The sequence below is a fragment of the Xenopus tropicalis genome, chromosome 9 (genome assembly GCF_000004195.4).
Source record: "Xenopus tropicalis strain Nigerian chromosome 9, UCB_Xtro_10.0, whole genome shotgun sequence".
Lineage (NCBI taxonomy): Eukaryota > Metazoa > Chordata > Amphibia > Anura > Pipidae > Xenopus > Xenopus tropicalis.
The window spans coordinates 83,680,008-83,693,827 of NC_030685.2; the positions used below are offsets into that span (position 1 = coordinate 83,680,008).

General features: G+C 47.5%; 1 protein-coding gene across 4 annotated transcripts in view; it reads right to left on the bottom strand.

The window, feature by feature from the left end:
• speg (striated muscle enriched protein kinase) overlaps positions 1-13,820 on the bottom strand; it is a 169,542-nt gene that overhangs the window by 86,043 nt on the left and 69,679 nt on the right. For 2 of the 4 annotated variants that reach the window (XM_031892845.1, XM_031892847.1), the window contains exon 2: positions 6,656-6,698. The exons of the other annotated variants lie outside the window; for them this stretch is intronic. In XM_031892845.1, the coding sequence (XP_031748705.1) occupies positions 6,656-6,698 (43 nt within the window). The remainder of the gene's footprint in view (positions 1-6,655; positions 6,699-13,820) is intronic. 4 annotated transcript variants of the gene reach the window in all.

Genomic DNA, 13,820 nt, shown 5'->3' on the forward strand with positions numbered 1-13,820 from the left:
AATGATTATGAATAATAAGGGTCTGTGATTTCTGCTGAACACAAAACTGCGTGGGGATAACAACAACTCTGTCCCTATCTGTAATTACTGGCACGGTCACATCTTATACAGCTATGGGACCTGTTATCCAGAATGCTCTGGGGTTTTCCAGATAAGGGGTTTTCCATAATTTGGATCTTGAAGTATGTTAAAAATCATTTAACTACTGAATAAACCTAATAGGGCTGTTCTGCCCCCAATAAGGGGTAATTATATCTTAGTTGGGATCAAGTACAGGTACTGTTTTATTATTACAGAGAAAAGGGAATCATTTAACCATGAAATAAACCCAATAGGGCTGTTCTGCCCCAATAAGGGGTAATTATATCTTAGTTGGGATCAAGTACAGGTACTGTTTTATTATTACAGAGAAAAGGGAATCATTTAACCATTAAATAAACCCAATAGGGCTGTTCTGCCCCAATAAGGGGTAATTATATCTTAGTTGGGATCAAGTACAGGTACTGTTTTATTATTACAGAGAAAAGGGAATCATTTAACCATTAAATAAACCCAATAGGGCTGTTCTGCCCCAATAAGGGGTAATTATATCTTAGTTGGGATCAAGTACAGGTACTGTTTTATTATTACAGAGAAAAGGGAATCATTTAACCATGAAATAAACCCAATAGGGCTGTTCTGCCCCAATAAGGGGTAATTATATCTTAGTTGGGATCAAGTACAGGTACTGTTTTATTATTACAGAGAAAAGGGAATCATTTAACCATGAAATAAACCCAATAGGGCTGTTCTGCCCCAATATGGGGTAATTATATCTTAGTTGGGATCAAGTACAGGTACTGTTTTATTATTACAGAGAAAAGGGAATCATTTAACCATGAAATAAACCCAATAGGGCTGTTCTGCCCCAATAAGGGGTAATTATATCTTAGTTGGGATCAAGTACAGGTACTGTTTTATTATTACAGAGAAAAGGGAATCATTTAACCATGAAATAAACCCAATAGGGCTGTTCTGCCCCAATAAGGGGTAATTATATCTTAGTTGGGATCAAGTACAGGTACTGTTTTATTATTACAGAGAAAAGGGAATCATTTAACCATGAAATAAACCCAATAGGGCTGTTCTGCCCCCAATAAGGGGTAATTATATCTTAGTTGGGATATAGCAAGATAGCAGTTGAAATTCTAAACTTTATTATTAGGGGATAGAAAATGTAAATATTAAATTAAATTGAATTTAAAGGAGAAGGAACATTTTGGCACCCCTAGTGATTATACCTTTCCTTCTCCTTCTATTATTAAAATTATTATTGCAAATTGTCTTAGAATACTGCTACTACATTCTACTAAAAGTTTCATTTTTTATTTAATGTTTAGCTGAACTACAGCTTAATTCTAATTGTTAATAATTAACTGATACAGACTCACTCAACCAGCATTCAGCTTGCAAAATGCATACCCCCTGCCCTTCCCTCTGTAAGATGCCATTAGACTGTATAGTCCCACTCACTGCTTCCGTTACAGACTCCCTGTCCCTCCCCTGTAAGTTACTGTCAGAGTGTTCTAGTCCCGCCCACTCCTTGAGTTTCAGATTCCCTGTCCCTCCCCTGTAAGTTACCATCGGAGTGTTCTAGTCCCACCCACTCCTGGAGTCACAGACTCCCTGTCCCTCCCCTCTTAGCTTCCATCGGAGTGTTCTAGTCCCACCCACTCCTTGAGTTTCAGATTCCCTGTCCCTCCCCTCTTAGCTTCCATCGGAGTGTTCTAGTCCCACCCACTCCTTGAGTTTCAGATTCCCTGTCCCTCCCCTCTTAGCTTCCATCGGAGTTTTCTAGTCCCGCCCACTCCTTGAGTTTCAGATTCCCTGTCCCTCCCCTCTTAGCTTCCATCGGAGTGTTCTAGTCCCACCCACTTCTTGAGTTACATATTCCCTGTCCCTCCCCTCTTAGCTTCCATCGGAGTGTTCTAGTCCCACCCACTTCTTGAGTTACATATTCCCTGTTCCTCCCATGTAAATTACCATCAGAGTGTTCTAGTCCCGCCCACTCCTTGAGGTTCAGATTCCCTGTCCCTCCCCTGTAAGCTTCCATCTGAGAGTTCTAGTCCCGCCCACTCCTTGAGTCACAGACTCCCTGTCCCTCCCCTGTAAGCTTCCATCGGAGAGTTCTAGTCCCGCCCACTCCTTGAGTCACAGACTCCCTGTCCCTCCCCTGTAAGCTTCCATCGGAGTGTTCTAGTCCCGCCCACTCCTTGAGTCACAGACTCCCTGTCCCTCCCCTGTAAGCTTCCATCGGAGAGTTCTAGTCCCGCCCACTCCTTGAGTCACAGACTCCCTGTCCCTCCCCTGTAAGCTTCCATCGGAGAGTTCTAGTCCCGCCCACTCCTTGAGTCACAGACTCCCTGTCCCTCCCCTGTAAGCTTCCATCGGAGTGTTCTAGTCCCACCCACTGCTTGAGTCACAGACTCCCTGTCCCTCCCCTGTAAGCTGCCCTACATAGACATAGCTACAGCATAAACAGCCTGTTAGTTAAATAACCGTGTTTGCTTATAGTCTGTATAGGGATATGCCTGGGTTTCAGCAGGAAAACGTATACATTTAGTAGACCCAGATCCTACATAAAATAAACAAACTACTAAAGACAGACAAAATCATATACATGAAAATGTTTTCCGCTGCTGTACATTTATATACTGAATAAGTAAAAAATGAAAGAATGAAATGGTAAAATCGCTCCAGAACATTTGCTCGCTTAGTACATTCACACGCAAAGTGATAAACTCAGTCAGACAGGGGTTGCCATGGTAATTTACAGCCTTATTTTAAATGTCATTATGTATTTATTTTCAAGGTATATTTTTCCAGTAACAGGTACCGGGTTTTATTTCTATTTCAATTTTGAAAAAGTTGCAGATAACCAAACACGTCGGCTCAGTTTTATTCTTATATTGATTTGATCTTTACTGGAATAATTGTTTTCTTCAGCGCAACATTTGTAGATAGAAAACAAAGAAAGTTTAGCAACATAAATTCTATGGGAAGGGACTATGGAATACCACGTATAGTAGGGAGAGATGGTACCTATAGTAGCAGTGGGGGGATAATAGCCTCTGGGAAGGGACTGGGGCTGTGGGATAGCAGGTATAGTAGGGAGAGATGGTGCCTATAGTAGCAGTGGGGGATAATAGCCTCTGGGAAGGGACTGGGGCTGTGGGATAGCAGGTATAGTAGGGAGAGATGGTGCCTATAGTAGCAGTGGGGGATAATAGCCTCTGGGAAGGGACTGGGGCTGTGGGATAGCAGGTATAGTAGGGAGAGATGGTGCCTATAGTAGCAGTGGGGGGATAATAGCCTCTGGGAAGGGACTGGGGCTGTGGGATAGCAGGTATAGTAGGGAGAGATGGTGCCTATAGTAGCAGTGGGGGATAATAGCCTCTGGGAAGGGACTGGGGCTGTGGGGATAGCAGGTATAGTAGGGAGAGATGGTGCCTATAGTAGCAGTGGGGGATAATAGCCTCTGGGAAGGGACTGGGGCTGTGGATAGCAGGTATAGTAGGGAGAGATGGTGCCTATAGTAGCAGTGGGGGGATAATAGCCTCTGGGAAGGGACTGGGGCTGTGGGATAGCAGGTATAGTAGGGAGAGATGGTGCCTATAGTAGCAGTGGGGGATAATAGCCTCTGGGAAGGGACTGTGGCTGTGGGATAACAGGTATAGTAGGGAGAGATGGTGCCTATAGTAGCAGTGGGGGATAATAGCCTCTGGGAAGGGACTGGGGCTGTGGGATAGCAGGTATAGTAGGGAGAGATGGTGCCTATAGTAGCAGTGGGGGGATAATAGCCTCTGGGAAGGGACTGGGGCTGTGGGATAGCAGGTATAGTAGGGAGAGATGGTGCCTATAGTAGCAGTGGGGGGATAATAGCCTCTGGGAAGGGACTGTGGCTGTGGGATAACAGGTATAGTAGGGAGAGATGGTGCCTATAGTAGCAGTGGGGGGATAATAGCCTCTGGGAAGGGACTGGGGCTGTGGGATAGCAGGTATAGTAGGGAGAGATGGTGCCTATAGTAGCAGTGGGGGGGATAATAGCCTCTGGGAAGGGACTGGGGCTGTGGGATAGCAGGTATAGTAGGGAGAGATGGTGCCTATAGTAGCAGTGGGATAATAGCCTCTGGGAAGGGACTGGGGCTGTGGGATAGCAGGTATAGTAGGGAGAGATGGGGCCTATAGTAGCAGTGGGATAATAGCCTCTGGGAAGGGACTGGGGCTGTGGGATAGCAGGTATAGTAGGGAGAGATGGTGCCTATAGTAGCAGTGGGGGGATAATAGCCTCTGGGAAGGGACTGTGGCTGTGGGATAGCAGGTATAGTAGGGAGAGATGGTGCCTATAGTAGCAGTGGGGGGATAATAGCCTCTGGGAAGGGACTGGGGCTGTGGGATAGCAGGTATAGTAGGGAGAGATGGTGCCTATAGTAGCAGTGGGGGATAATAGCCTCTGGGAAGGGACTGGGGCTGTGGGATAGCAGGTATAGTAGGGAGAGATGGTGCCTATAGTAGCAGTGGGGGATAATAGCCTCTGGGAAGGGACTGTGGCTGTGGGATAGCAGGTATAGTAGGGAGAGATGGTGCCTATAGTAGCAGTGGGGGGATAATAGCCTCTGGGAAGGGACTGGGGCTGTGGGATAGCAGGTATAGTAGGGAGAGATGGTGCCTATAGTAGCAGTGGGGGGGATAATAGCCTCTGGGAAGGGACTGGGGCTGTGGGATAGCAGGTATAGTAGGGAGAGATGGTGCCTATAGTAGCAGTGGGATAATAGCCTCTGGGAAGGGACTGGGGCTGTGGGATAGCAGGTATAGTAGGGAGAGATGGTGCCTATAGTAGCAGTGGGGGGATAATAGCCTCTGGGAAGGGACTGGGGCTGTGGGATAGCAGGTATAGTAGGGAGAGATGGTGCCTATAGTAGCAGTGGGGGGATAATAGCCTCTGGGAAGGGACTGGGGCTGTGGGATAGCAGGTATAGTAGGGAGAGATGGTGCCTATAGTAGCAGTGGGGGGATAATAGTCTCTGGGAAGGGACTGGGGCTGTGGGATAGCAGGTATAGAAGGGAGAGATGGTGCCTATAGTAGCAGTGGGGGGGATAATAGCCTCTGGGAAGGGACTGGGGCTGTGGGATAGCAGGTATAGTAGGGAGAGATGGTGCCTATAGTAGCAGTGGGGGGATAATAGCCTCTGGGAAGGGACTGGGGCTGTGGGTTAGCAGGTATAGTAGGGAGAGATGGTGCCTATAGTAGCAGTGGGGGGATAATAGCCTCTGGGAAGGGACTGGGGCTGTGGGATAGCAGGTATAGAAGGGAGAGATGGTGCCTATAGTAGCAGTGGGGGGGATAATAGCCTCTGGGAAGGGACTGGGGCTGTGGGATAGCAGGTATAGTAGGGAGAGATGGTGCCTATAGTAGCAGTGGGGGGATAATAGCCTCTGGGAAGGGACTGGGGCTGTGGGTTAGCAGGTATAGTAGGGAGAGATGGTGCCTATAGTAGCAGTGGGGGGATAATAGCCTCTGGGAAGGGACTGGGGCTGTGGGATAGCAGGTATAGTAGGGAGAGATGGTGCCTATAGTAGCAGTGGGGGGATAATAGCCTCTGGGAAGGGACTGGGGCTGTACCCCACTATACCAGTGTTGCAGACCATGGGAGGGTTTTGAAGTACAACTTCAACCAAACATGTCAGCCAAAGGGGCTGATTGGTGGGACTTGTAGTTTATCTTAAGCTGCAGGACTATGGATTGGACAGTCCTAATTTGGATTAAGGTCCTGGTAGATCTCTGTTGTTCTGGGCCCCACAAACAGCAAAGTCACGTCATGGGTTACAAGCAATCTGCCTATAAATATCCCATGTCCTTACAATAAGTGCAGCTGTTCTGAGGCCAAGAGATTCTCCTAGCCTACTACTCTCTGACCTTGATTCCTATCATCAGTTTAAATGTCTGTTACAACTGCGCAGGTGGTTCTGGAGTCATTGCTGCGCTGCTGAGAGGGAAATTAAGTCCTTGACTCCAGTTTATTTTATTACAGCACAGAACATCCTAAAATTCATTTGCTTAAAGCAATACTGTCATGGGAAATGTTTTTTTTTCCAAACCCATCAGTTAATAGAGCTTCTCCAGCAGAATCCTGCATTGTAATCTGTTTTTCCCATGGGGCTAGCCATATTCTTCATTTCCCAGGGTGCCACAGCCATGTGACCTGTGCTCTGATAAACTTCAGTCTCACTTTACTGCTGCGCTGCAAGTTGGAGTGATACCCCCCCCCTCTCACCCCCAGCAGCCGATCAGCAGAACAATGGGAAGGGAGCAAGATAGCAGCTCCCAGTAGGTATCAGAATAGCACTCAATAGTAAGAAATCCAAGTCCGGCTTGGGACTCCTCCAGTTACATGGGAGTAGGAGAAACAATAGGTTAGCTGAAAGCAGTTCTAATGTGTAGCGCTGGCTCCTTCTGAAAGCTCAGTACCCCTGATGGCAGTGCTGGGCACTAATAATCAGAGAAAACTCTTCCTGTCCTCATTGAATATAGTAAAAAGCCATACGTGTATATGACTGGTTTGAGGGTAAAGGAATGGATAGGTGGAGGGTGGGATGGGATGATAAAGCAACGCACCATGAGTAAAGCGTCCGAAGACCCTCCGAGGGTGTCCCGATTTCTAAGAAGGAGAGAGAGAAGCATCTGGGTTAATGGCCTAAAAACTAGAGGAAGATCTTTGTACCGCTCAACCTTCTGTCGGCCCCGAGTGAGTCCTGTTTCAGACCACATAAGTTCATGTTAGCAAGAGAATGCATCAATTAATAATGATCCCAGTAGGAATTCCTGTTCCATTACCATGACAACAGCCACTGACCCTGTCGCTTTTAGTAAAGGTCTTTATAATAATGTGTACGATAAAATGCTGACCCTCCGGTCGCTGAGGGGTTCTGTGCCCCCCATATAAAGGCACAAGGCTGCAGGCTGAGTTATACAGGGAACTCTGAGTATCACTCATGTATTATAAGGGATAATGTACCCCCTACTGTAAATGATAAGGATATTAGCAGTCACTGAGGGGTTCTGTGCCCCCCATATAAAGGCACAAGGCTGCAGGCTGAGTTATACAGGGAACTCTGAGTATCACTCATGTATTATAAGGGATAATGTACCCCCTACTGTAAATGATAAGGATATTAGCAGTCACTGAGGGGTTCTGTGCCCCCCATATAAAGGCACAAGGCTGCAGGCTGAGTTATACAGGGAACTCTGAGTATCACTCATGTATTATAAGGGATAATGTAACCCCTACTGTAAATGATAAGGATATTAGCAGTCACTGAGGGGTTCTGTGCCCCCCATATAAAGGCACAAGGCTGCAGGCTGAGTTATACAGGGAACTCTGAGTATCACTCATGTATTATAAGGGATAATGTACCCCCCTACTGTAAATGATAAGGATATTAGCAGTCACTGAAGGGTTCTGTGCCCCCCATATAAAGGCACAAGGCTGCAGGCTGAGTTATACAGGGAACTCTGAGTATCACTCATGTATTATAAGGGATAATGTACCCCCTACTGTAAATGATAAGGATATTAGCAGTCACTGAGGGGTTCTGTGCCCATATAAAGGCACAAGGCTGCAGGCTGAGTTATACAGGGAACTCTGAGTATCACTCATGTATTATAAGGGATAATGTACCCCCTACTGTAAATGATAAGGATATTAGCAGTCACTGAGGGGTTCTGTGCCCATATAAAGGCACAAGGCTGCAGGCTGAGTTATACAGGGAACTCTGAGTATCACTCATGTATTATAAGGGATAATGTACCCCCTACTGTAAATGATAAGGATATTAGCAGTCACTGAGGGGTTCTGTGCCCATATAAAGGCACAAGGCTGCAGGCTGAGTTATACAGGGAACTCTGAGTATCACTCATATAATAATTCATGTATATGTTGGTGTATGTGGATTGTAGGATGGCGGCGATGCTTTATCTATTGGCCAGTTGTTGTTTTATTATTGTGGCGCAGCTGAGCCTAGTAAAGCTTGCATTTTTTGCCCCAGAAGCAGTGGAATAGGCAGTAGGCAGAGATATCATTTTGTAGGCAAAGACAACCTTCAACAGGGAGGTATTATGTGCAGGGCTGGGAGTTGTGGATCTATAATAATGGTGAAGGCATAATTATTGTATTAGAGATCTGGGTAGTTACAACAGAGGCCTTACCGCACATCCTAGTTCTCCAAGTTTGACCGCCCGGTGCACATTGCCAGAGGGATCGGCACCCTCACAAAAACCAGCAGGAAAACAAAAAGCAAAATGGCACTCAGGGCTAACGGGAAATAATTCCTTATTAGAAAGTCTTTATTTGCGAAAAAGATGCAACGTTTCGAGGCCAATCAGCCTCTTTATCAAGCTTGATTAAGAGGCTGATTGGCCTCGAAACGTTGCATCTTTTTCGCAAATAAAGACTTTCTAATAAGGAATTATTTCCCGTTAGCTCTGAGTGCCATTTTGTTTTTTGTTTTCCTATTAGAGATCTGGGGCCAGGGTTGGACTGGGCTGCCGGGACACCGGGAAAATACCCAGTGGGCCCTAGCGGCCCAGACCCGACCCTGTTGGTGCTTCCCCTGGCCTGCAATGTCCTCCCCTGATGTGTTCACATACAGTGGGCGTCGGGCAGGGGCCCCTGCAGGGGGGGGGTTGGGGTGCACGGCGGGGGCCCCTGTAGGTGGCATGTACCTTGGGGGGTGCGGGCCCCCCTGGGGCAGGAGCCCCAGTGGGCCCTGCACCCCCCAGTCCGACCCTGTCTGGGCCCCACCCACATTAATCTGTATATAGGTGTCATATGGTATAACTAAATCAGTAAAGGCAAAGCACCTAGATATGTGCAACATCCCATGTGTTTTTAAGGACGTGTCAACCCCAAAAATAACTTTTTGCCTAATAAAAGAAAACATAATTCCATGCAACTTTCCAATGTGAATGTATTAAAATGTTTTAATGCTTTCAAAGTGATGTGTAAATGTAACTGCTATTGAAAGCAGCATTCGCTGAACTCCTGGTTGTTACTTTTTGAACAATGTTGCAAAGCTCAGTCTCCCCCAGCGAGTCAGGTCTGTCTCCCCCAGCGAGTCAGGTCTGTCTCCCCCAGCGAGTCCGGTCTGTCACCCCCAGCGAGTCAGGTCTGTCACCCCCAGCGAGTCGGGTCTGTCTCCCCCAGCGAGTCAGGTCTGTCAGGCTGCTGCCTTGTGTTATACTGTTTCAGGGGTCAGTCTCCCCCAGCGAGTCAGGTCTGTCTCCCCCAGCGAGTCAGGTCTGTCAGGCTGCTGCCTTGTGTTACACTGTTTCAGGGGTCAGTCTCCCCCAGCGAGTCAGGTCTGTCTCCCCCAGCAAGTCGGATCTGTCAGGCTGCTGCCTTGTGTTACACTGTTTCATATGCCGGAGCCCCCAGGGCAGGGAATAGAACAGGACAGGCAAACACTGCTTCTAATAGCAATTATATATACAGATACCATTGCAATTTTGTAATGAATGGATATTGCAAAGCTGCTTAGGATTATGTTTCCTTTTATTGGGCAAAAAATGATATTTTGGGTTGACTGCATGTTTTGTAGCATTTCTACCATTATATACCCTGATACAGGAATGTACAATACCAGGGATGTACAATGGAAGGCCGCCGGCTGCAGTAAATGAGTTCTCGGCAGCAGCCAAAGGGATCCTGGTAGATTCTGTCAATCCACCTGTCTGGAGCATTATGTTCATGGAAATATTGCATTTAGGAGCCACAATGTATTGGGTAAATTGACATGTGTACTTGGCAGGGGAAGCTTTCCCTTAGCACATACGGGCACTAAAGGAGTAGGATTCAGTAAATGTGTATGTGGGGGGGGTATGTACTGAGCAGCACTGGGGCTTGAGGGTAAGGGCAGAATGTACTGTGATGTATCCGCTCCGTCACCCCTCTCGCTGCCTGATTCCTGCTTGGCTGCCAGCCTGTCTCTCACAACCAAGGAAATCAGATGATTACTTGCCCGATGGTTTAGATCAACATTAGGCAGCGAAGAAACTGTTAATACCGGACAATAAACCCTTCTGTGATGTGAGTGTCTAGACTATAGCTCAGGCCCTTGCCGAATCTCCCTTGTAATCCCTATTGCCATAGCCCCATCCAACCAACATCTCTGGCACTGCAGAATTCGCTTCATTTGCTTTATCTATGCAAGGTCAGACTGGCCGGCCAGGTACCTGGAATTTTACTGGTGGGCTCTGGTTTTGAGGTCCCTTTCCCCTCTCTGACTGAGGAGATATCTCTATGGATCAATAATGTCCCATAGGCTTTATTGTACTGCTGTCCCCTATTCTATTGAGCAAATTGTATTGGAAAGCAGTGAGCACCAATATACAGGACTCTGTGCAGTGTGCCCCATGCTGGGTGCCAGAGACAGCAGAAAGTGACCCACTGGCACACTGCAGAGCAGGAAGTAACCTCACAGGGCTGTGTGTGATGTCACTTCCACTACATGTGATGTCACTTCCACCAGAACTGATGTCAAACACACCCACTGTGAGCTTTACAACCCTAACCCCCCCCCCTTTTCCGATGCCAGATTTGCACAGGTACCTAATTTGCCCCATGTGTTATAAATGACCTCTATAATCTCTATAAAGCAGAATATGTAAATAATTAACGATAAAAGTTTGGTGACTTTTCCGATCAATGTTGTTGATGAAAAATCTTCAGTAACATGATTTGAAAATTGTAATATTTTGACATTGATACTGGAGATTTCATAAGTAAATCTTCTCTATATGTATTACGTTCCATTACATACAAGGCTGTACCTGCATTCTCCACCAAGCTCCACAGAGCTCTCTCATCATCTCTATTTCATTCTTACTTCTTTACTGCACAACAATGCAATGCTTTCATCTCCCCATGGGTCTAACAAAGGGTTAAGCCCATTAAGCAATGTAAAGGAAAGGTCTGACCACACTCCAGCGTATCAGTTAATTGCAAGCCGTATCTACAATACATCATAATCAGGCAGACTGGTCAATAAACATCTTTCTGTCGTCACCTCCGCTGAACATGGCACAAAGCGCGGCCATCAGTAATAATTTCTTTCCTTGGTACCACATCCACTGTCTAGTTACATGTGTTTTTGTGGGATTAATACAAAGTGAGCCCATTGGCGCACACCTCTGGAGCAAAGTGGTTATATCCACACAAACGGGTGGCAGAGGGCAACATATTGGGTGACACCATGACAGGAGCCCAATGGGGCCCTAGCCAAATTCTGGAACATTTGGGAGGAGACTCAAGCAATCAGGGAGGTACCTGTATAGGGGCAGAGGGGGGAGGTATCTGTATAGGGGCAGAGCGGGGAGGTGTCTGTATAGGGGCAGAGCTGGGAGGTATCTGTATAGGGGCAGAGCGGGGAGGTATCTGTATAGGGGCAGAGCGGGGAGGTATCTGTATAGGGGCAGAGCTGGGAGGTATCTGTATAGGGGCAGAGCGGGGAGGTATCTGTATAGGGGCAGAGCGGGCAGGTATCTGTATAGGGGCAGAGCGGGAAAGTGTCTGTATAGGGGCAGAACGGGGAGGTATCTGTATAGGGGCAGAGCGGGCAGGTATCTGTATAGGGGCAGAGCGGGCAGGTATCTGTATAGGGGCAGAGCGGGGAGGTATCTGTATAGGGCAGAGGGGGGAGGTATCTGTATAGGGCAGAGCAGGGAGGTATCTGTATAGGGGCAGAGCGGGCAGGTATCTGTATAGGGGCAGAGGGGGGAGGTATCTGTATAGGGGCAGAGCAGGGAGGTATCTGTATAGGGGCAGAGCGGGCAGGTATCTGTATAGGGGCAGAGCGGGCAGGTATCTGTATAGGGGCAGAGCGGGGAGGTATCTGTATAGGGGCAGAGGGGGGAGGTATCTGTATAGGGGGCAGAGCAGGGAGGTATCTGTATAGGGGCAGAGCGGGCAGGTATCTGTATAGGGGCAGAGCGGGGAGGTATCTGTATAGGGGCAGAGCGGGCAGGTATCTGTATAGGGGCAGAGCGGGCAGGTATCTGTATAGGGGCAGAGCGGGCAGGTATCTGTATAGGGCAGAGCGGGCAGGTATCTGTATAGGGGCAGAGCGGGCAGGTATCTGTATAGGGGCAGAGCGGGCAGGTATCTGTATAGGGGCAGAGCGGGCAGGTATCTGTATAGGGGCAGAGCGGGCAGGTATCTGTATAGGGGCAGAGCGGGCAGGTATCTGTATAGGGGCAGAGCGGGCAGGTATCTGTATAAGGGCAGAGCGGGGAGGTATCTGTATAGGGGCAGAGCGGGGAGGTATCTGTATAGGGCAGAGCGGGGAGGTATCTGTATAGGGGCAGAGGGGGGAGGTATCTGTATAGGGGCAGAGGGGGGAGGTATCTGTATAGGGGCAGAGCGGGGAGGTATCTGTATAGGGGCAGAGCGGGGAGGTATCTGTATAGGGGCAGAGGGGGGAGGTATCTGTATAGGGGCAGAGGGGGGAGGTATCTGTATAGGGGCAGAGCGGGGAGGTATACTGTATAGGGGCAGAGCGGGGAGGTATACTGTTAGGCAGGGGGGGTCTTATAGGGGCAGAGGGGGGAGGTATCTGTATAGGGGCAGAGCGGGGAGGTATCTGTATAGGGGCAGAGCGGGGAGGTATCTGTATAGGGGCAGAGCGGGGAGGTATCTGTATAGGGGCAGAGCTGGGAGGTATCTGTATAGGGGCAGAGCGGGGAGGTATCTGTATAGGGGCAGAGGGGGGAGGTATCTGTATAGGGGCAGAGCGGGGAGGTATCTGTATAGGGGCAGAGGGGGGAGGTATCTGTATAGGGGCAGAGCGGGGAGGTATCTGTATAGGGGCAGAGCAGATGCAGTCCTCAGTACATGGAATAATTAAACAAGGAATTTATATGAACTTTTTATTATATTCCTTAATGTTTTATTAAAGTGATTGTTCAGCCTAGCAATTTGCTTTCATGGTGCAACCAACTGATTCATTCTCTCACTCCCTGACAAATAGCTGAGATGCGTTTGCACCGGGGGATATTGTGAGGTTGGGGGGGCACGACACAATTAGAGGTTCCCTTAATATAACCGACTGACTCATTCTGTGTGCGTCACCTTGTAACGGGCAACTTCATCCCAATCAGTGAGTCACAGAGGCAAATGGCATCAATTGGTTACGCCAGGGATACGGGTTATTCTAGCAAAGTCTTACATCTCACAATGTTACAAAGGAATAAAAATTGTGAAACAATATAAAAAGAAATCCAAAAATCCATGATTGATTATTGGCTATGCAGCGATTCTGCCCATGATAAATCATCGCTACTGTGGGTGGCTAATCTCCCCAAAATGCACCCCCTTATCCCCAACAAGAATGTAGTCACCGGTGGGGTTTGCCTAATGAAAGAAAATGTAGTTCTAAGAATTTTTCAGTTATACATACATTACATACTGTATTTTCTTTAGTTTTCAATGTAAATGTACAGGTATAGGACCCATTATCCAGAATGCTCAGGACCAAGGGTATTCCGGATAAGGTGTCTTTCCATAATTTGGATCTCCATACCTTAAGTCTACTAAAAAATCAATAAACCATTAATCAAACAGGACTGATTTGCCCCCAATAAGGGGTAATTATATCTTAGTTGGGATCAAGTACAGGTACTGTTTTATTATTACAGAGAAAAGGGAATCATTTAACCATTAAATAAACCCAATAGGGCTGTTCTGCCCCAATAAGGGGTAATTATATCTTAGTTGGGATCAAGTACA